General features: G+C 29.5%; 2 protein-coding genes across 5 annotated transcripts; one reads left to right on the top strand and one right to left on the bottom strand.

Annotated features, from left to right (window-relative positions):
- Nplp1 (Neuropeptide-like precursor 1) lies at positions 1–23,615 on the top strand. 4 transcript variants are annotated; one of them, XR_012048562.1, is made up of 5 exons: positions 1–144; positions 16,992–17,437; positions 17,790–18,637; positions 19,127–19,590; positions 20,513–20,642. XR_012048562.1 is itself a non-coding variant. In XM_072911515.1 (5 exons), the coding sequence occupies exons 1-5, from the start codon at positions 70–72 to the stop codon at positions 20,715–20,717; spliced, it is 1,722 nt and encodes a 573-aa protein (XP_072767616.1). In that variant the 5' UTR covers positions 1–69; the 3' UTR covers positions 20,718–23,615. The 4 variants fall into 4 exon arrangements, 2 of the variants coding, with proteins under 2 accessions (XP_072767616.1, XP_072767617.1); XR_012048561.1 differs by having other exon boundaries at positions 19,127–19,582; positions 20,513–20,636; XM_072911515.1 differs by having other exon boundaries at positions 19,127–19,274; positions 20,513–23,615.
- A 239-nt stretch (positions 23,616–23,854) lies between these two features.
- Positions 23,855–24,954, bottom strand: LOC140676546 (uncharacterized). Its single transcript, XM_072911697.1, has 2 exons — positions 24,884–24,954; positions 23,855–24,652 (listed from the first exon to the last, which is right to left on the bottom strand). Exons 1-2 carry the CDS (start codon positions 24,920–24,922, stop codon positions 23,912–23,914), a joined length of 780 nt encoding a protein of 259 aa, XP_072767798.1. The 5' UTR covers positions 24,923–24,954; the 3' UTR covers positions 23,855–23,911.
- Positions 24,955–25,433: the final 479 nt, after the last annotated feature.

The raw sequence follows: 25,433 nt of genomic DNA, 5'->3' as shown, positions 1-25,433 counted from the left end.
ACGTTCTGAAGCGATACTCACATTTGGAAGCTTGCGTCGGGACGAACAGGTTGATCAACTTCCGAGAAGATGGGGTTCACCAAAAACTACCTCGTAAGCCTATTCCTCTACATCTCCATCGTCAACGAGATTCGTCAACCTGCGGTGAGTTTTCTTTTTGCATATTCTTCTTCTTGGAATATATGGATTATCTTTAATGCTAGAATTGAAATCTATAATAATTTTATTTAAATATATTTTATAAGATAGATATAATTAATATTGGATAATTTTTTTATATCAATTTAAAAATATTTGAAATTGAAATAAAATTTAATATATTCTGGAGTCTTACAGTTTTTGTTCACTTACATGTTTCTTGATTAATATTAAGTCAATTTTAAAAAATTTTAAATATTATAAACTATGTGTTATATTTTTTAATTTTTATTGTATAATCAAATTCAAATTCAAATAAGTGTAATATATTATGTCTGATATTTAAATTTAAATTAAATTTTAATTTTAAAGCAAGATGTACTTAAAAATATTTGATAAATAAATATTTTTCGATTGGTTTTCTTGAATCTCACATAAAGGCCTTTTGATAATATCAATTATAAAATAATTTTAATCACATGTCAATTTTTTCTCTCTTTTCTCTTTCTCCTTATATGTAGAGAAAGAGAGTTAAACATTTTAAAACAATTTATAAAAGATATTTGTTATATATTATATTTTATTTTGTTTAATTTTAATTAGTAGCCAATTTTGAAACAGTCTCATATACGATACATTTATTTCTTTCAATTGAATTAAAAGCTGAGTTTAGACCATGTGCAATTTATTTTCTATTAGTATGTATATTTTGTTTTATACTTTGCCGAATTTGATGAAATGATCTAGCGAGTACTTTGAGCGAATAACATGTTTACAACATGTTTGTAGATAAGGAATGTTTGGTAGGCACTTTGAGTATGCCTTGTAAAATCGCTATCTCGCGTCGCTTTATTGCGGTCTATATTCATTATATAAGAAATTTCGTAAATTAAAATTATATCTTCGTGTAAAATTTATCAAGTGAAAATAGAAAATGTGATACAATAGAGATATTAAAAAATTGTAAATTTTTGAGAAAAATAATGCAAAAAATATATATACATATTCATATGTATAATTAATCATTAATATAAAAAATATATATTTTCTGAATTATTGTTTTTGGAAAATGTATATATATATATATATATATATATATATATATATATATATATATATATATTTTTGAATAATTTCAATAAAAAATTTTAATATACAATTTATATAATATGTGCTTGATATGACTTGAATACAGGTAAAATCATTTATCAATAAATTTTATAGAATATTGATATTTTTTTCTATAGAGAACCTATTCAAGGATGAAAAGTTTTTTCAACATGTTACGATACCATATTATATATGCTTATATGACTGGAATGCGGAATAAAATATCTTATTTTTTAACATGATATCACATGAGAGTTATAGAGCTTATTATAAAATAAAAGCTGTAATGGTTAACGCGTGACACGGTTCTTTCATATATTCAGCATACAGAAATTTTCGAAAATAATAACTTTCCTTTGTCATTGATGTACACTTCAAAATTAATTTATATCTTATCAAATTGTAATTTTTAAACGTAGCCAATTGTCATATCTGTCAGTTTCTGCAATTAAAGTTTAGAAGCTTCACTTGATAAAATAAACACATACATATCATCGATAGTAGATGGTAGTTGAAAGGAAGATGCGCGCAAAGCGTCCACGCCCATTTCTCGTTGTGTATTCGAAATATCGGGTAAATCGATTCGAATTTTAGATAATGCCGAATTCTTGACGATCTTCGGGATGGTTTGCATTTAGACAATTCGCGAGATATGATTTACGAGACGCGTTTTTGTTAAAATGTAAAAAATTTAAGGATTTATTCTCAAATCAGCTAGTATGATCATCCTCTACCGTCCTCGACACTTTTAGAGCTTTACAAGTCCTTTGTAAAGGGAATCGGTTGATCGAATGGATTACAGTTTACCAATCATGAATAATTAAAATCTATCTAAAAATTAACGAATCCATACGATTTCTAAATGAACTTCGAACATTGTAATCCCTTGTAATTAATTTTAAATCGTTGAAGTGCCATTTCGAAAACATCTTTATAAAGAACTTTTTATGTTTATATACTTTTTATTATTTGAATGTATCGCATTCACTCATCTGTGTTTTTTAAAATATATCTGATGAATTAAACAAATTACATCTTTTAAAAAATTATATAAATATAACAAATTTATTCGTTTATAAAAGATTTATAAAAATAATTTGACACAAAATAGTTTTTATTCAATTAACGTCGTAAAACTTTTTTCTTTGATATAAAATGTTATATATATTGTAATTATACAATTTAACATGACACATTAATAACTTTGTAACATTTCATAACTTTATCTCGTTAGACAAAACATCGATAAATCTTTCTAGATTAGTTCTTCGATTCTTTGTATCTATACTTGGCTATACTCTAATTACAGCAGATTATGTACGATCAAACACTGCCTGTCCGAACAGTTTCTATGTACAAGAAAGAAAGAGAAAGAGACAGAGCACTTTTATAATTCTGCTTCGATCACTTTTATGCTCCGATGCGTTTGCATAACCAGAAAAAATCAAGAGCCTTGAATAAAAATGAATAATGTAATTTTAATTAAAAATGTGTTAAGAAAAAAATTTTTACCAATACTAATTTTACAATAGATAATTTAAATGTTTATTGCGCAATTAAATTTTAATTTTAATGAAAGAATCATATATTTAATTTTAATGAAAGAAACATATTTCTTTGAGGAATTGCAAGACATAAACATGCTCAACAGTATACTATTCTTACTATTTAATATTAAATATTTGTATAAATAATTATTATCAGACACCGCATTTTTTTGCATTTCTCATTCCATAGTATACGAAATTATGAGAGCCAATAACCTGCAATACACATAGTAAAAATAAATTATTTCGTTATTACACAATTGTTTGTCTTGTAACAGATGGTGGCTACGTTGCCAAGAACAATGAAATGCAAGACCAAGTTTGGCTATTGAATCAATTCAGTATGACCGAACTACAAAGTTTCTTAATTTTATAGTGTAAATTTGTAGGGCACAATCCTAACAGCTTACTAGGAGTCTGCAATTTCGTAAATCGCTCACCAAACAGTTGCTTTTCACTTTTATATAGGGAAAATAAGGTCTTGCCTCTCTCTGTTTATTCACTTTGTGAATATATTCTCCATCAGTTTCTTCCTATATCTTTCAAGATTTTGCTTTATTTTATCGTTCATTTAGTACCAAAGTAAACTCTACTATGTATATATTAATATATGATATACTCCCTTGTGCGTTTAAAATATATCATAAAAGTCGGGGATACATGTCGTAGCTTATTTGCTTACGCGTAATATTATTTGTTCAAAATATATTGCGTATTTAATTAAAGATATTAATTTTTAAATACAGGAAGAGAAAAAGAGAGAGATAAAAAAATATAAGTCCACAGTAGCATTTAATTATGATTTTTTTAATCATGTCAACATTCGCAATATTAAATTAAATTAAAATCATTAAAGTGAAAATAGATAAGTATGTTTTTCGAGAAAATACTTGAATTTGCTGACAAGCATTGATCGTAAAAGAGCATTTACACTGTTATGCAAAGAACATGAAAAGGCGTTTTACAGAAAAGTATTTTACAGAAGTCTCTACTCATTCTGATCAATAGACGTAACGCTATGAGAATGTCGTAAAAAGAGGTTAAAATGTTAAGAAGGTATCTAAGGTTTGTGAAGGGTTCTAAGGTAAAAATGTGGAGAGTCAAACCTGTTGCCTTCTTTATTCACGGCCACTGAAAGAATGAGAAAAAATGTCTTTAAAGATTCGTTGAACAAAGCGCATTTTATTGATCTAGCAAGAAGCGCTGTGCTGTTCAAAGAAACTATTTCTCTATATATTGTCGACATGGAATTTAATTAATTCCCTTAGAATGGCCATGCTCTCTAATACTTAAAATCAGATCGATTTATTATAAATGCGGGGCAATGAGCGCGGATTTAGTTTTTCGATACAAATTATTATAACACATAAAATATTATATATGTATAATCTATTTTATAATAAACCTATATTTTCTAATAAACCTTATTATATTTAGAATAAAAAGTGATATACTAACGTATATTAAAGTTACGTTATATTTTATTAAAATTGGATTTATTAGAATTAATTTGCATTTTGAAAGCAGTGATATTTTGTCAGAAATCGATTGATATGTCGACAAGTAAAATTTGTGAGATATTACAAAATTTCTCTTTTCTCTTTCTATCTGTCGGGTAAACAGACTGCGGCGAACATGTATGATATAGCCGTACATATTGTGGTGGTTTAAATAGCAGTGGGCGTTCTTAATCGACGAAAACAAAAGGCTAGCGAGTGTTATAGGCACTATAGAAATTGGTCTAAGTGAAGGTGTCCCGTACAGATGCGTGGATGCATGTGTGTATAAATTACATTGTGAGAAGATGGTACGATCTTCTTCAAAAGGCTCTTTTGTGAAGACGCGAATTATTACTCACGTTAACTCTTGCGTTGTACGGAAAGAATTTGTCGCGCACAATCTAATTTTAAAAGTGGATATTTGATGCAAGAAAAAATATATAAGTCAAAGGAAAAAATATTCAAACTATATAAATTTTACAAAGATATTTATTACATAGTACATGATATATGTCAAAGTTATACAAATTGTATATCTTACGTTTTTAATTATTTTTTAATGGTTAAAGCTCTAATTGCGAGTTAAAATCGATAACATTACAAAAGCCTCGCTAATACTTCTCCATTACGATCAAAGGGCATGCTAAATTAAGCATACAGACTTAATCTCAGTCTATTCGTCTCTTGAGAGAAGTTAAGAGCGTTCGCTTTGTCTAGTATACATCACTATAATGAATTTAAAGTCATTTACATCGAAGTTATAGAAACCTGAAAGGTTTTCGATTTGTTTTTTGTTACCTTTACAAAGAATTATAGAAATGCAATATTCTTCTTTTAATATGTTCAATTAGAAACGAATATACAATATATATGATCGGAACCAAGTGTAATCATTATCGTTCTAAAAGTTTGCGTACTATTTCTCGAGAATAGTGTAGAAAGTAATATCTTTCGCTAAAGTACTTTTACGTTCATTATTGTGTCCAAATTTTAATTCATTCATAATTATAAAAATTTTATTAATCAAGAATAGATTTTCAGAAAATGAATTATTCAATATTTTTGCGAATTATTTAAGATTTTTTATATATCATCTAAAAAAATAAAACGAATCAATTAATACATAAAGTTACATACAATTAGAAGATTGAATACTTAATGCACATTTTAAAAATATTTTTTTGAATATTTATAAGTGAAGATTTAAAATCGCGAGAGGAGTCCGCATGTTTGTACGGCGTGTCTGATCATTTTATCATCTATTGAATTCAGTCTTAATCAGTGCAAAGGTCTTCTTTATGGCATCTGCGAGTCTATCTTCAATCAGTAATTTCCCTTTTACGCGGCTGAGAAAAGCAAACGAGAACACGGTTGTACGCAAATCAAATGCAGATTGTTCGTCGCGCATTTTTTTCCATTTATTAAAAACTCTGTATTTTTGGCACCTTGATTTCTCTTTCGCTACGTGTGGTGAACAATTTTTTAAATAATTTTTTTTTATAAATGTGCTTTATAAGAAAGTATGTGGACATGTGACATGACACACGGGTAAAAACATCAAATCTAAGCGAATAATTATAGCGTGTATCCTGATGAGTCTGAAGATTAATTAGAAAGTTTGATTCGTGTGATTGTATGAAACATATCACACCCACATCACACATGCACTTGTTATCAACTACGCACCTGTCTTGCGTTGCAACAATATGGTACATGATGATTTATTATCATCCGCGGCATTCATATGACGAATGATGAACTATTGATAAAAGAGAGATAGATACTTTTCCTGGAATATGTGTATTTAATTATATAATTTTAGGAGCAGAGTTTGCATGTATGTAAGCAACATTTAACGTTATTAATATTCCTTCGATCGTGTATCGATAATAATAATCGTCGCTTGATTGCTACATTTTTAAAAAACAGATTTTAAATTAATTTTAAATTAAATGTATAGCTCTCGAATTTATACGTAAGTATAAATTATTTATAAATTTATCATTATCTTACAAATGATCAAAACGAGATAACCTCTTGTGTCATTGATGCAGTGATTTTAACATGGTGTTAAAACTTCAAAAACAGATGATTAAAATTGCTAAGTAAGTAATAAATGGTTTGAGTGATTAAGAGAGCCTGTGAGTGATTAAAGCTTATGAATATTGAGGAGCTTGTCGATCATATTGCGTATCATGTTTCATACTACTACGAAATCATGATACTCTCTCGTTACCGTCCAAAAGAAGTGCAAGTTTAATGTCGGAAGATTAATGTCGTTCGCCTTATGGACGAACAGGTGCTCCGTGTTGTTAGATCGTGTCACATTTTTATCCGTGTTTCATGAGAATCCCAGGCGATGTGATACGATTCTTTTGTGTTACGAATATTTGTCGCGTTGTTTGCATTTGCATTGTCAGCTGTTTTTTGCATAATTTCTCTTATCTATAATACATTTGTTAAACTTAAAAATCAAATAATGTATTGTGTCTTAACTAATTAATGCGATAAAGAGTAATGGTAAATTTAATGAACATTTTATACATATGTGTATATACAAACACTCTTCTGTGAAGGATAATATTATTTTGGACGTGTTACAAATTGTTTATAATTTTACAGTGAATTTTATAATTTAATCCGCGAGACCAGATTTATCTCTGATTTAATTTATAAATCTTATGTCATACATCGTTACTCATACTCTTCTTTAATTAGTTTGAAGCTTGCGTCGTCTCGTAGCGTTAAAAGGGAGCTTATCTGTGACGCATATGAACGAATAAAGCTCGAATGACACATATATAAATGAATGGTCCGTAACTTTGTTAGCTGAAAGAGCTTTTAAATGACAGCTAATTCATTTTTGAATTGAAAAATCTCCAAAATAAAATTTAAGTCTGTAAATCTTATTTTTGATTTAAATAATTTTCATTTTTCTGCCAATTTATTTTTAGTAATTTACAGAAGATATAAATGTCACGCGCTTTATCTAAAAATTTTATTAATTTGATTTAGTATCATTTTATAATAATATCTTTTAGGGCTAACACCACCTTGGAGTTTCAAATTTTAAGGTATTTTTGGGAATTTTTTCAAAGAGAAAATAATATACGCAAGAAAAATTTTTCTTTGGGCATTTATTATGAGCACATTGAATTATATAAAAATTTTTTTTTTAATTTTTAATGTAAAAATTAAGCGCCTAATTCCGTTATTTTCCGTATACGATTTCGGATCGGTGTGCACGTTTACTCTGCAGTAGCTAAGATTAGAACAAAAAACCAACAAAATTTATTTTTTACATAACAAAAACTAGGGTGTTACGTAGCCGTTTTGAGAAATATGCATTTTTGTTAAAATGGTAACGATTTGAAGAAAAAAAACTCATTTCTTCGCTTAAAATATTTAAATAAAAAAAGCGATAGCGGCGGAAATTCTTCATATATCGCAAAAATCCTACGTAGCGGCCTAAATAATATTGAAATAGAAATCTGGTTAAATTTTCAAGTCGATCTGATTTAAATTAGCGACGTTAGGCTACACACCATTTAAAAAAATGCTGTTTCGAGAAAAACGTGTTTAAAGTTTTTCATAACAATTTTTAGTATTAAAAACGAAAAAAAGGTTACATTTATCATTTATCAGCGATTGTTGCGCCATATAATACTCCCTCCACATCAACAAAATCGAATTTTTGAAAGTGTCAAGGTGGTGTTACCTCTTAAAATACTATTTCTTCTTCCTTAAGCGATATACTGATAGTTCAGCAGCCTTTGAGAAAGAACCAGTCATGGTCATCGATACATCAACCGCTGTATTATAAAGTATAAAAGGACTAAGGTTCCCTTTTTATCCGAATACTCGTTTAGACGCAAAAATCGTGGGTAAAGATTGCAGAAATTTATTATGTTATCGTTCGGGTGGCGATAACATAATTTAGGTGACCCACGTCGTTATCGCTTTTCTTTCGTTAACCTCCCCCGATTGCGACTAATATGCTTTGGGCGATCTGTCATCGAGAGGGTCCTTTATCATATAAGCTTTGTTATTTCCAAGAAGTTGATGCCTACGTGCCGCTCATTAATCATTTCTATTCGCAGAAAACAAGCCATCTCCGAATTCCGTACGTGGGCGTCATTAATAGGGCAAAAGATCTCTTTTATAATTGATTACGTCACAATATGTGTGAGACATATATATCACAGAATATTCTTCGAAAGCTCGGTGAATTTAAGTGATTGCATTACGCAGAATAAATTGCCATACTGGTTTATATTAAAGATCTTTTATCGTTGTACGTATAAAAGTGGAATAAAATGTAAAATACAATTGAAAAAAAGAATAAATTATTATTGCAGCATTTATTAGTATTCAATAGTATTCCACAAGTAAAACAGATAAATTATATTGTCAGACTAACGAGCCGATTTAGGTAGATGCGCAAGTAGCGCATGTGATAAAGGAAACCTAATTTGATGCAAATTCAAACGTGAATTTTGATAATGCGATTATCCCAACTAACTGGAATTGGCATACAAGAATCAATTAAGTAGCTAACGTAATCGTATACATAGTATGTATCAAGGCGAGTGTTATAAAGGAGTTATAAGCACGTCACATTAATTTCCTGAAATTAGCGACCTAAGCTATCTAACAAGCAGCCGTAATCCGACTTAAATGTTAAAGTTGTTATATATTCTCTTGCACATTTGTTAAGTGTTCTAGAAACAGTTTCTGAATGTAAATATTATATAGTTTACATAGTCACAAAGTGATGATTGACTCAATCATCATATTAGGCTATTCCAAAGCAATCTTAATTATACACAATTTTTGCTGTAGTTATTTAAAAAAAAATATCATACATTGAAGTTAAAAAGTAAAGATGGCATAGAACATTCTCTCTCAAATTAACTGCATTCTCAATCATATTGATTATCGTAGAGAAATTAATAAAGATTAATAATTTTTTAAATATATACATTTTTATAATATCAATTATACGTGTATGTACTATTTAATAATTAGCATTTTCACAACTTTATGTATAAAGCAAATATTGATAAATAAATTATATTTCGTAAGAGAACAGACATTTAATAATAATTAATCTAAAATGTAGAATACTTTAAGTTTTCCATAGGGAATTCTGATTTCATCACGGAGAGCTTAAAATATTCTACATTTTAAATTAATTATTATTAAATGTCTGTTCTCTTAAAAAATATAATTTATTTTTCAATATTTGCTTTATATATATGACGAAAAGAATAAATCGATATAATATTTACTGAAATTTAGTCGTAGAAATACAGTCGAAAAAAAGCTCATTTAGCACAAAAAAGCGAAAGAAGAATTTTATCTCCTCTTCAAATGCAATATGCAATGTGAGTGCAAATGCATGTAACATTCGTCAACAATAGCGAAAACTTTCGAGAGCCCTAACACACTGTATCTAAGTCTCTTCATACACTTATCAACTTTTATATTGCGATCTGTAAATTTTTCATTTTTATAAAATTGTAAAATTTCGATTTGTCAATGGCAACATAAATGTTCATTTAAAGTCCCGTGTAAAAGATATTTTTGATCGAACACATAAATGAATTTTTTAATGAGGCCTTTTGTACATGTATGTAACCCTGTAAGAAAATATAATGTAGAGAAAATAAACTGCATCTTCTACGGCTGTAAAAGGACATGTAATATATGTTGGATGTGGCATCGACGGATCGAAAAATCGAAAAACGCTTTGTCACTTGTTATTGCGTTTCAAGTGTGCTCTGCTCATGTGTCGGCGATTCTTTTGCGGAAAAGTTTTGTCCTATTCGTGCAACTTGTTACGATCAGCATTTCTTTTCATTAAAAATATAATTTTTTTATAAGAGCATATAACATGTATGAAATATAATCGCCATATATGTATTCATACAATTTCAAGATATAATTTTTGTGTTGTTAATTTTATACCATAAATATGTTTAAAGTACTCTAATATATACTTTAAATTTATTAAGCAAAACGTTATATTATTTTTTTAATACTTATAGTCTCTCTTTTCTGTATTTAATAGAGAAAGACTTTCTATAATTGTCCATCGCGGTAACATCGTAGTACACGAATCGATACCATTTCGCGTGACGGAAATAAATAAAAAGATTTTATTAACTTGGAATTAAGTAAATCCACATTTTCCACTGAAGAAAATAGCTTTTAGAATGTATGAGTTGTCTGACGAGAGTATCCCTGATATCCTCTGATATCCTCTCTGTGGAATTCGTCGCGCAGTCGCATCGAGAACTAAATTTCCCGGACGTTTACTTTGTCAATAAACTAACTTAAATGTGAAAATGCTATGATAGAAAAGATGGAGCGAGAAAAAAAGACATAAAAATATCTTGAATGGCAACGGACAAAACGAGCAATTGAATATTTTTACTATCGATAGAATTTCGTGTAAGACGACAAGAATTTACATTGCTTTACTCTGTCAAGAACAGGTCGTGTAATCTGTCAAAGTATTTAAATATTACGCAAGAGGGAGAGATGTGAGAAGAATTCTATCTTTTAAAGCTAAAGTTGGCCAGCAATGTATCTTGATATAAATACAATATTAAAAAGATAATTTGATAAAAAACTGAATTAAGAAATTGTTTCGCTCGGAAAGGATCGAGCTTATTATACTAGTAGACAATAAAGTTTTTTTTTAAAGAAATGTTTTCATTTATAAAGAAATTTTAAAATTATCTTGATCTTAATCAATTATTTCAGATTAAATTATTAATGAATTCTCATTATTATAATTATATAAATAATTTTTTAAATAAGTAAAAAAATTAAAAAAAAAATTAGGTAACTGTCTCAGTTGTAAGTCAGGTCCCAATAATAGTCATTTTTGCTTTTAATTTATTTTATTAAACAATTAATTATTAAACATATTTAAAAAAAAGCATAATATCATTATACACTATCACGCCATATATTAGTGAAATATTACATTTTTAACTTAACTATAATATTGTAAAAAAATTTAACCAGGGGTTTGTTTAATCTGCAGCGTAAATGCCAATAGTAAGAAAGACTACATATTTCGTAAATGAAATAACTTTATATTTCACTACAAAGCAAAAGATATGTTGTTTCGTATTGCAATTAGAACAAAAAGAATACAAGCGACTTACAACTAGGTCATCAATAGATGGTTATTAAAATTTAAATAATTATTTTATATACAAAAAAAATCTTTTTATTTTAATTAAATATGATAGCTAACAGTTAAGAGAATTATTATGTAAAATATATATTCGATTTATACTCCTTTCTTTAAACATAAAATAATCGTAACCAACAATCTTAAATGACTCAAAACTAGGACAAATATACCTTAAATAAAATTTGCGAATTAAAATAATTTTTGACAAATAAACGCCACACCAGTTATAAATGTTAATATCTTATTTAAATCGTAACGTGTAATATATAATATTTTGAAAATAATATTTGAAACAAATTTATATTTATTTCAGAAATTCGTATGTAAATAATTAAACAATTAAATTATAGAGATTTACATATTGTTCTGTAGAGAGAGAAATTTTATATTAACTTTTATTTAATATAATTAAATTTATTATCACATTACGTACATACATAGACAGATATTATATATACATAGACAGATATTATACATTTGCAGATATTATGTATGCATGGTTACTCGCAAGAATGCAAATAGAATTTTGTGTTGACAGTTTACCGAGAAAGTTAATATAATACTTGGTATTCAGTATGACGCGCGGATTTTCCTTACGGATAAGCCGTGGTGGAGGAATTCAATTTAGTCTCACTAGTCGAGAATCACACGAGTTAACATGCATTGAAGAGACAGAAGGGTTTAATGAAATATGGTTACACTTACCAGTAACACTTTCCTGCGCATGAACAAAAATTATCCTGTGACCTTTCGCGCGAAGTGATAATTCCCGAAAGTGACCCTATAATTAAATATTTACTTCATTATCATTAGTTTAACATTAATTATAACAAGGTTGAACACTCGTGTTGGCTTGTTGCGCAAATTAATTTACAAATGCTTTGCAGAAATAATATTATTAGCTTTTGCTTTTATATAATAATATAGAAAATTTATTCACTGTTAAATGAATATAAATTTTGATTTTTATTGTTAAAGAAATATAATTACATTAATTGTAAAATTAATTTAAAAAAACGTGGATGGATATACAATAAACAAAATTAAAATTAATTGCAGATACACAGCCAAAATTTTGCAAATATACTCGAACGTACGTTTCCCCTATGCAAATGTGTATACATTCCCCACGTACAGATCTATAATTGTACATCATAAAACGCAGCAGGTGCGTGTATAACTTTCAATATAAACATGCAAATTAAAAATATCGAAAGTAAAGTCTTTTTTTAAACATCTGCCTTTCTTATTGTCTTTCTGTTTTATATGAAAAGTGTATCTCTTTATTTAAATCGAATGTATCTCTTTATTTAAAAAGAATTTTTCTGCGGCAAACTTATAGAATTTCTTCAGAGATAAATTTTCTCTACCTCTTGCATGTTTTCTTATTGTATATATATTGGCTTTTTGAATAATTGATATTTTATTTACATGGTACCAAACTCAAAAACTTTACCTAAAACTGTGTATATGCATTTGAAATATTCCGACAACAAAATTTATTTAGCACTTGAATTTTTCGGTGTTCAATTAAAAAATCTTTTTCTAAATTTAATCCGATAATAATTTAATTTTTTTCTGCAAAATAAAAAAGATCTGATTTTGAAGTAGCGTAGAAAAATTAATTCAATTTTTACAGATATCGAAGTTATTTATTTAAATTCAACATTCACGTTTTGCGTTGCAAAATGTGAACTACAGGTGTCATATGGTATTCTGACCACGGATGTACGTTGTGATTGTAGCTATCATGTCCAGAGCTTGACGTCACGCCCTTCACCGAAATTGGACTTGAAGCTAATATGTCACTAATGTAGTGTTGTAATAACATTAATAACATTATGCAATAATGAAATACATTTCACGATAAATTTATGTTTACGTTTATTTCTTATTTAATTGTTAACATTAATTGATATTATGACAATTTTATAGATTCTACAATATGGAATATATATTTGTAATTTTGTACTATTATCTTATATTATATTATATTTATTTATATTATATTATTTATATTATTTTGTACTATTATATTTTTCTTCTTTTATATTAACTATGAGTATATTTTTAGATTAAAAAATTTTCTTATACCAATGCTATAAGTTTTCTTGCACTAATTTTCTTATAGTACTTAAATGTCTAAAGGCAAAAGGCATATCCTAATACACAACATACCGTTCATGTTCATAGAATATTTAACGCCCACAAGCCAGCATGTAGACGCAGTTAATGTCAACGACATCTGACCGAAATATGCAAACCATTTCAGAGTTTACGCAAAGCCATAATGTTATCAAGATATTTTGTCAGTACTATTAGAATATGCACAAGCTATGATCATGAAATACGTCAGCATTAAATCAAAACATCATATAAAACATCTGCAGTATAACATAAATCTCAAAAACGATTGGTAATTACATAATTACAATAAGATAAATTATTAAAATTTATATGATTTTCCATTTCTTTTTCCATCGCAAAAAATATTGAGTAAAATCTACATTTTTTATAAAAAATATTAATGTATCGACTATTATTTTCAAATTTTATTAGCGTTTACTGTAAAATATAGATTTAATAGAATACGATAAAAATTTATATTGTCGTTTCTCTTTGAAAAGACCTATATAAATATCGATAACGTTTGATATACAAGTCACGAAATTCTGATAGATATTAAACGTTCCTAGTATCTACTAAACTGTGATACTTCCTCTATTACCATTTTCAATCCGCTCCGCGTATTTCGCGTAAACTACAGTGTAATCCTGTAGTTTACGCGAAATACTGTAATATATCCTGTAATATATCCTCGATCATATAAATGACGTGTCACGGCCGCAGCGAGATTTAATTCATCTCTGACATCTGGGCGACCATTTAATTACAGCGCAGTTGGCTGATATTTCATATATTATGTATCTACAGATTAATCGCCGCAGTCTCGTATCTCATCAAATTTTCATAAATCCCTGTAGATACGAATCATATTGTTCCCGATATCACGCTGTTAGAGCGTCACGTTCTCCTGAAAAATTAATGTCAAAACGTGACGTTGCTTTATCGTGAGACGCACACGTGACTTGGATCCACGGCAATTGATTAAAATGGAGTTTAACAGATTGTATAAATACTCATTGTCAATTGCCTTGAGCATTGTGAAATAATAGAGATTAAAATGAAGTGGAATGCTGGAAATGTCGAGTGTACATCGTATCTGTATTTCATTCTCGTAATAAATTCTATCCATGAACTCTATTATCGCAGACTGTATTTACAAATTTTGCTTGCAAATCGCTTCATTAATTTTGATATTTCTTCAAGGCAATTAACTTAATGTGAATAAATGTTAGTTTTTTCTACATATTATTATAATTTTTAGTATTAAATATTGTAAAAAATACATTTAATATTTATATATATAACTATATTTTTTATTTTTGACAAATAACATTATTATTTAAAATTGTTAAAATAAAAAAATTACAATTATTAACATTTAGCTTGCAAAGTTAAAAATTGTATAAACCTAAATATAAGGATGATAATAGAAGGATGATACTGTTAATAAAAGAACAAATAAGCCAAAAACCTATCTCTCCCGAGATATCAAGCGAAAAATAGACATTGATCTTTTCTGCGTTTTATTGTCTTTTTTGGTCGGTCATACGGTCATGGTTCCGACACGGGAGGTAAAGCATATTTACGGGATATTTACGAGATATTTTCCAGAACATACTCATGCGTGATATTAGGCTCAGGGTTTATCGGTTTTTTGGATAATATATACGTATATAGGACTTGTGTAAGAGACAGAGAGAGAGAGAGAGAGAGAGAGAGAGAGAGAAATTGACAAGTTCAAATCGAAAAAGAATGAATATTCTGGTATATCTTTATCAGATATTTCAGAATTTTCGCACATTTTGGACATTACTTATACTATTAGTTTGTTGTAATAATTTTATAGATAAATAATAAATAAATGTTAAACATATAATATATGGTATATATGATTATTATATGTAAAACACTATAACATAATTAATAATAATTTTATCTAAACTTCTCACAAAAATGAGAGAAACTTCTAAGTTTCTTAAAAAAATAGGCAAAATTCAGTCAGCTTTAAACTGTTGTACCTAAAAAATAAACAAAATTTAAATAAAAAAAAGATTTTAAACCTTAAAATTTCTACTTTTGAAAGATTATTATAAAGATTAAGATTATTTTTATGTTTCTGTACATTTGCTCTTTTATTTAACAAAAAATTTTTTTTACTTTTTTCTACCGACATTTGAAAAAATACTGCCAGTATTTTAGCTTACTCAAAGCACATCACGAAAAAGTCGCCCGATCGGATTTACGCTACGAATTACGGCAGTATTTTTTAAATTTTAGTGAAAAAAAAACTAAAAAAAATTTTATTCTTGCTGACACTTATTGTTAGTAAAAATCAAATGTCACTGCACTAAAAATTTATTTTTTTTTAACATTAATTGAATTTTATTTTCCATTTTTTCTACTTAATTAAATAATTTAATTAAACAATTTCTTGTAATTTCTGTTTTATAAAACCACAGTGGCTAACTATAGTAGTTATGAAAAAAATCTCATAACTATTCGGTAAATTTTTTTAAATTCAGTATACTTGAAAATAGAAAAAGAAAAACGTAAAACATAAATTTTTTAGTTGTTCTACTTACACAATTGTTTTCTAGGTTAAAATAAAGAAAAAAATTGCTGATTTTTACGTTATTTTACCTATTTGCGTCAAATCTACATGGCTTTGAAAAAAAGTGGTAATTATATTATTTAATAGAGCAAATAAGTTTCAGCTTTAAGAATGTGTTTTTTTAATTGCGTTACGAAGATTTTTAACAGAGTTATTTTTAACGGAGCCATTAAAGTTAAAATGCTCATTTTTTATTTAATCCGCGATAACTTAGTAACAAAATTTTAGAAATATTTTAAGAAAATAATTTTAAAGCTTTTGCATTAGAAAGTCAAGAATTTTCGCAAGTTTGTTTTGAATACGTGACAGGCCCACAAAATTAGAAGAAAATTTCCCAATTTGTACAGCTCGTAGTTTTTTATGTATAAAAATTATTAAATTATTTAATTATTATTAAATTTACAGAAATGCAAAAATAATAGTAACCTTTCGAAAATACAGATTTTAAGGTTAATCTTTTGGATTTAAATTTCGTTTCTTTTTAATTTTTTATAGAAAAATTAGATGTTTTTTTAATTTTTGTAAGAAGACATGACATTTATAATATAATAATATTGTTAATTAAAAATAGATTTTAAAAGATATGAATATGAATCTAAACTTTTCTATGCGAGAGAGAGAAAGAGAGAGAGAGAGAGAGAGAGAGAGAGAGAGAGAGAGATAAAATATATCGTTTACACTTTATTGGTGGTTGATGGTTGATATACGAAGAAGAATGCTTGAAACCGCTCTTTATTTTATTTCAGGTGACATGTCAAGACGAAGAAGGCAGCCAATGTATACCAAAGAAGACCTTTATGGCGTTGTTGCGCTTACCAGAAGTCAGCTCGAATCTAGCAGCCTACTCGAGAACGGCAAGGATCATTCAGGAAACGAAAAATCATAACGACATGGCTCATTTGAAAGCTCTCAGTTCAGAAGAAAACGACGATACTGAGATCTGTATACCTGGTGGTATTTACTTGGAGCTCTTCAGAAACCCGGCATTGCGAGGTTATCTCAGTGTCATGGAGCGTACTCACAAGTTGCCCGAATTTCCCGGACGTCTTCTAAACGAAGAAGTCGATTCGAGGGACTTAATTCCAGAAAAACGCAGTCTCGCTACTTTGGCCAAGAACGGTGACCTACCGATTACTATACAGGACCGTGAAAATGATGACGATGACGAAGAAAAGAGAAGCGCACCTTCTAGGTATGTATTTTTTGTAGATTTTTATGATTTTGATAATTGATTTTAATAATTAAATAATACGTTTTAATAATCCATTTAATAATGCATTTAATAATTCCAACTTTTATAGGTATAGATAACAATAGAATAATTAGAATCTCTGAATTTTAATTATTAAAATTGAATTTAATTATTAAAACCTATTAAAATATATGTAATATATATAATAAACATAATAATATAATATAAATAAGAATAAACTATTTTTTTCTAATGCAATAATATATAGTTTTACATTTTATCAGTAGAAAGTTATTCTTATTCCATTTATTCGACGTGTAATCAATCGAATTAATTGATTTATTGAATTAAGCGATAACGTGGACGGGATGATGCGTGAGTTGCTGGACGAAGAGATCCGTCGACAGACACCCGAGATCTATGACTACCTGTCCGAGTTGGACCCGGAAATGGTCGAGTACCCGCCAGACAAACGTAACGTCGGTTCCCTGGCGCGGGATTTCGCGTTGCCTACAGGCAGACGTCACATCGCTTCGGTGGCTCGCGACCACGGTCTACCGAGTGGCAAGAGGAACATCGGTTCCTTGGCCAGACAGAGCGCGCTACCGATGGGTGGAAAGAGGAACGTCGCCTCACTGGCGAGATATTACATGTTGCCACAGAATGGCAAAAGAAACGTGGCTGCACTGGCCAGGGAGTCCTCTCTGCCTTACGGCAAGCGATATCTGGGCTCGCTGGCGCGAAGTGGTGGCTATCCGGTCCGCGAATACGACGAGGGCAAACGCAGCATCGCCTCGTTGGCGAGGAACGCCGACTGGCCAGGTATCGTGAAACGAGGCCGCATGGCACCGGGAAGAATAATCGCTCGAGTGCTCACTCGTTACGGGAGATCATTGAACGACAATCGCGAGGAGCACAGCGAGCCCCTGGACCTTCAGCAACTTATCAGGCAACATAACGAAGATAAAGAGAACGAATGGCAGCCTACTACCTTCAGTGTCTCGGAGGATCTGGATGAAGGCAAGGCGAAAAATAGGTCGAACAGAAGGATGGACGCTGCGTCGCAAACGAGGCATAAGAGACAGATCGACTTTTCCGATGAATATCCGCTGCCCGTCATGCAGAACAACATGCTCGATTATGAGGATATGATGGAAGCGTTGGCCGAGCACTACCCGAACACAGAAAAGAGGTTCATGGGTGAGTAGAATTGATTTATGCGCTATTATTTTGGTCCGTTCGACTGGAAGATTTATTTGAGATTAATATTTTTTCTTTTTATTTTTGAAAGATTTAATTTTTTCTCGCATAATTTATTTTATGTTTATAAACCAATTTTTGACATAAGCAAAAAATATATTTTAATATCAATTTTTTCAAGTGCTATCGCTGATTTATTGCATAGTCTTTTACGAACATAAAAGAATATAATTTATCTCTTTTTTGACTGACCAATATTTAAGCTCACTAATTGGTATACCGTATCAAGTCCCGTACTAATTTAATTACGAAATAGGTAAGTTTAATCGATTTTAATCAATCAATGTGTCTCTTTTTATATCCACATATACATATATCGAATATTAGATTTTCAAAAAAAAAATTGTATTACGGTAGCGTAGGAGAAAATTGCGCTACGTCAATCGAATCAACTCTGTGTTGTGAATTATAACACTCTGTCGCGAACAGGTTCCGCGTCAGAGATGCCGGCCGACTCGGGCTATCCTGAGGTATTGCAACCGAGTAAGAGACATATCGGGGCCCTCGCACGCCTCGGCTGGCTCCCGTCGTTCCGTGCACCACGATTCTCTCGATCGCCGCGATATCTGGTCGAAAGGTCAGGCCGTTAGGCAGCCGCCTTCTCCGTGTCTTCCGCCGTGTGTCCTCTTCTCCTACCTCGATGTGATGTCAACCGTATTTTGTCGTACCTGTAATCAAAAGTAGAGCCCTACCTACTACAGACTGAGAAAATATATCATATCTATGTGTGTGTCAGCACCAACAGATCTATCAGCCACATCACGTCACGTTACGTCAAAGATAATTCACCAAATACCAACCAACCACCTATCAACATGTACAATCACTACGTACAAAAAAACGTTCTCCAATGTCTTCTTCTACTACCATCCTGGAATCATCACGGTAGCTAGGTGTATATTGTTTCGATGTATTGTCTCGCTGTTAGAGACTCGATGTTATTAGATCGTTAGATCGTTGGTAGATCGATGTTAGACGGTTAGACGACGTAGAATCGATGTATAGTTTGTACGTTTAGCTCGGTGTTAATTTTTTTGATATTTTAGTTTCCAAAATGTTTTATTGCGTAAATAGATCCCAATGTTAATTAAATGTATTTTTACAAGAGATGAAAAAATTTGCAATGCAAAGAGTATGATTTATTTGGCTATCCTACTTTTATATTTGCAATTTTCGCGGAGAGTGACGTTGGGAACTATTAACGCATTTCTCGTCGTTTCTCGGAATATATTATTGTATAAAAATGCAGTGTCATATTTCAGAATGACGTGTCGTATGTTATTTTACTTTTATTTTTAAAATCCGTGACTATACATAATTTTTTAGTAAAGTGATCATTCGTGTAATCGATAGGCAGGACTGAAAATAAGGACACTGCGTATTGCTCAATATATTGAATGTTTTTGTGCTGTCAAAGTCATTTACAAAAATTAAGCTAAGCCTATCAGAAAAAAATAATCAGATAATTATTTTAAGAAAGAAACGCAAATATTTTTACAATATGTATTCATTATTTATACTTATTATACTATATCATCCATAATGAAGTTTCTTTTTATTTTTTTACAGAAAGAAAAAAATTCGAGATACACACTGATACAATTATTATGCATAATAGCTGGTGTGCATGATAATCTATTTTATCTTTACCAATTTTATCTTATTTCCTTTAGATAAATGTCGGATATTGTCAGCATTGCGAGCTATTAATTAGTTAAATGTTTAGAATCGATCCAATGGATCCAATCTGTGGCGATGATATAAGGGAGTAGTGTTCTGTAATATAAACGAAAATGTAAATATAATGAATTTCAGGGAGAATCCCACAGATGGGTCCTCGTCCAACTACACCCCCGACGCGTCGACTCGGTCGCTAAGACCGATATTCGCTCCAAAAACTCGCTACTTGCAGTCCCTGCACGGAGATTGTCAACACGGCTTCAAGAGGTTTTTGCTGTTACCGGATATGGATAACTTCCTACGGACATCGAACTCCCGCATCACGCCCCGCTCCATGTAAAGTCCTTGTTTCGCTGTTTATTTAAAGCAGCGCAAATATTAAATGCATCTGACTCACTCGTGTAATTAGCGCGAATTATAAAGAAGACGAGGGGAAAACAGCACGCAAGACTAAACGAATGAAAATATTCCAAGTCTGACGTTCTTCCTTACTAACCATTGATCATCCCTTGTCGACGGTAGATACGCGAATATTTCTATCACTATCAGACGATAATCTGTCGTCAGATGTTAATTTAATAATATCAGGATTGTGCCGTAGATTTGAAAATTACGTCTACACGAATTGTTTACGTATTGTCTACTAATGTTTACATAGACTTTTTTTCATGACAGTGTAAACTATGTAAGCTATTATAAATTAAATGTCAGAATGCAAAAAAGTGATTATAATATAAAATAGTTAACGTATCTGTATATGTGTGATTTTAGTTAATTTAACAAGAAATTGTGTAGTTAATATGTTTACTTTAAAGCAACATGAAAAACAAAATGTAAAGAAAGTTTTCGATAAGCCACATTGCATAGATTACTCATTGTTGACATGGATGACATGTTACACATAGTTTACATTGTTTACGAATAGAAGTAGATTATTATAGTTTACGGATAAATGCCCAACCCTGAATAATATACATTTAATAATATATATTACCAAAAATTCTTTTATCAAAAAAATTAATTAAAGTTAAAATTAAAAAACAAGTTGTGTGTAATAGAGGTAAGGAAGCTCGTTATGTAATTGAGCGACAATCTAAAATTTCGGAGAAAATTATCTTTTGTCGCAAAATCCATCTATTGATAATAAGCTTACTGTTCGCCGACAATAATCTTACGTAATCCTAAACGCCTTAAATGTGCCGTCTGTATCGAACAGATTTAACTATTATGCAGAAAACCTATTATGTATTTAAAAGATTCCAATTTACAGATAGATTATCCTTCAAATATCTTTCTCTTCACAGTTACAATTTTTGAATCCGTGTTATATTTAAGAAACTTTGTCATTATTGTGACTACTACAAAATTTCTGTAAGCATACACACGTATTTTTCTCAATATTTATATCTTCATACTTTTCTCAATGTCGATATGTAACAAACATATAGTTGTGACTTTTGTAATTTCTATCGTTTTAAGCAAGATGAAAAATATCTTTGTGACCGACGGTCAACCAATCTGCAACAATAATTAATTAGCGTGTGATTTGATAATATCTGACAATAATTTGACAATAATTTTTTTTCATTAATAATAAATTTAACTTAATAATATCGATAAGCAATTTTTGGATTGATTTAACAAAAAATACTTTGTTCTCGTCACGTTGCGTCGAGTTGAATAATACTTGTACGTATTATTCGCAATAATATGAACGAAGGAAGGATAAAAGATCACACAATTCGGTCAATACTACTTAGCTTCATAATAAATTATTGTGAGATCGAAATATTTTATTCCGCCTCCAGTTTCCCATTTAAAAACGAGTACAGCCGCGAGAAACTGTATGGCACTTTGATGATTATTACTTAGCCCAGACTTACCGATAAATTATCACGAGATCGAAATATTTTATGCGCCGACGTTCCTCTGGCGACCATAGTAAGCCGTAGGATCGTAAAAAGAGGATTAAGATTCGCGTACGTCAATTCGACGATTACCAGGCATAAAAACATAAATCGTCATTGAACGAAATATTTCAAAAATAGTTGTTTGAAAGTAGAATAGCAAACAAGTTCGCAATTGTGAAATATGGTACGATTATGCTCTCATTAGCTAATCGAACAAATTCTTATTTTTTAGATATTTCTTATCCTATTGCAATTAATATTTTTGCGACCCCATGTGTGGATTTTAATTTCTTGAGGTATTAAGAACTAGAGAAGCAACGAATATGTTCTTTAAAATTATTATTGGCTTAAATAATAATTGTAGTTTATTGAAATAATGCTAAAAAGTATAATTATTTACAACAAATTTTTAATTCTTTATTAGAAAAATAAAATGGCCTTTAAAACTCTTTTTCTATATAATTTTTAAGTTTATCTGAAAAAGACTCTCTCTCTCTCTCTCTCTCTCTCTCTCTTTCTTTCTCTCACAGGAAATATATTAATTACATATATGTAAATTTCTATTTTACTTTTGATCTTTTAAAAAGCGCAATTCTTAGAATATAACATTTATAACATTTTTAAAAAGAATGCAGATTTAGATACGATATATGTATATGTTTCACTTTATTTTGCTCAAAACACTACTAATATATATATACGTTTTTTTTATAAGTCAAAGATGAGACATGCTTTGCGGTCGCAAAAAGGTTTAAAGATTTAGAGATTAAAGAAAATACATACACAAAAGAAATCGAAAAGAAAGATGAAAAGCATTTTTTATGTAACAAATGTACACAATAGATATAGAGTTTGTAGTATCTACTCGTTCCCCCTCGTCAAACGAACGTTTCTTCGTTTCTCTTCGAAATCTTATATTTAACTAAAATGAAAAGCTCGATTGTTCGTACACATGTAAGATTGACGAAGCCAAGAAATAATCTCCGTGAGCGTAGTAACATGTACGGTGTAAATGCTAAATTAGTGCTCAGAGCTTTAGTCTAAGCTCGATAGTGATAACGCGAATTCGGTTTCATCTTATCCTCTCATTGTATCTCGTTTAATATCGCTAGAGACGTCGTTGTGTAACATGTATGTGGTATTACAGTTGAAATACGCTCGATGTCGCGGTATCATCGATCTATCATTGCTGTGGATGACATATAAGTCTATTGACTCTCTTTAACTTTACGATTTAAAGTACTATGTGTTTGTCTAGACAATAATGGATAACCAAAGTGACAATAAAACGATAATAATATTGAAGTAATAAACTTGAATTTTATTCCGCAAATACGTTTGTCCTGTCTTTATTTTATTACTAAATAGTAATTATAATAATAATTATTCTTCTCTGATTATGTATATAATTAAATCTGATTTACAATTAATAAAAAAAGAGAAAAATTAAATCAATTATATACACATATAATAGATAAGAAAAAGTTGTTTTATATTTTTATTATAATAAAATTACATTATGTACAAATTTTTTAATTATAAAACATTTAACTTTGATGAATTATAAATATCTGTTGGTTACAATCACTTTCTAATTATTATCATTTTTGTATGAAACTGTAAATTATGGATAATTACCGATATTTATATTGATCTTTATTATCCAATCAATAATAATACGTATAATCGATCCTATGTCAGACATTATCGACCTTAGACCTGTGACTATCGGTTCGGAATTTACATTAGTGGAATTATTATTACGAGTATCATTTTTATTCACGACGTCTCCATTGACACCATCGTCTTCGTTGGATACATTGTTATTATTGTTGTTATACGAATTATTAATTGTAGGAAGCGACATGACCGGATCATCATTGTTAACGTTACCAGAATTATTATTAATTCTGTTATTGTTTTCATTTATAATGTTTTCATCAACTTTATCATTTGACACTTCGCTGTTATTATTATATTCGCTGTTATCATTATCAGGATCATCAATTATTAAAGGAAAAAATAGCACATTTCGCCGTTGTATATTGCTAGATTGCCTATTGTCACTGTTATTATTACCATCCACGAGATTACCATTGATGTCGTCATCGCCATTTGACATGTTGTTGTTGTTGTCATTATTTCCAGAATTATTAATAATTAATGGGGACGCAACAGGTTCACCGTTGGCAATATTACGCAAATTGAAATTATTTCTATTGTTAATTCCATTGTTAATTAAATTACCATTTACATTATTGTTACCATTTACATTATTATTGTTACTGGAATTTCCAGAATTATTAATGATCAACACAGATGGCTCGGTACTTGAATTCTTGCCTTTGCAGTTGAAGATAAGTGTCTAAAAAAATGTGCAATTATATGTAGGTGATAATTTATAATATACAATTATAAGATTGTGATTTCCCTTCTGTACAAACTTTTTTTTAAACAAAATTGATTGAAAATTTTTGAATCTAAGTATTCAATTATTTATTTACTTGTGCATGCAAAAATACTAATTAAACACGTTCTTAAATATTGTTTTAAATATTCTTATATATTGTTTATAGTTCAGAGTGAAGATACTTACCAAAAAGATTGCCAATTGTATAACTCGTTGCTTATCCATTGCACTCGCTGAATTCTGAAAAACTCGCCTGTTTCCTCTTATATCTACGCGATTTCTTAAATTTCTACTAATCATACGCGCAGAGACAAATATGTGATACGGTTAATGTTTGTGAATTATTAGCTAGCAATAAATTCATTTGATAACGCGTTCCGAGAATTTCTATATGTACGTATCATTCAGGACTTTAAGAAGTTATGTGATTTGTTGTCACGTTGTTTGACGAATTTTTCAAGATTAATAAAAATAAATAGCAATGTTCAAATAATATCTTTGTTCTACTTTGATAAAAAATTATATTAAAAGTTATAATAAAAAGCACAAAATTATTTCTAACATTCTGATATGTCTGGGAATAATCTTTTTAAATATTTACAATTTGTATTATCATTGTTAGATAATACATATTTTAACAATTTACACATGTATATGTGCAGAAACGTAATAATTCGCGAGAAATAATAATATCATTCAAATGCACGTTTATAATCTTATGTCATAATATCACTAC

This window comes from Anoplolepis gracilipes, chromosome 2, assembly GCF_047496725.1.
Source record: "Anoplolepis gracilipes chromosome 2, ASM4749672v1, whole genome shotgun sequence".
NCBI classification, from domain to species: domain Eukaryota; kingdom Metazoa; phylum Arthropoda; class Insecta; order Hymenoptera; family Formicidae; genus Anoplolepis; species Anoplolepis gracilipes.
The sequence above is the reverse complement of the archived record's forward strand: the minus strand, read 5'-3'. Positions and strand labels throughout refer to the sequence as shown.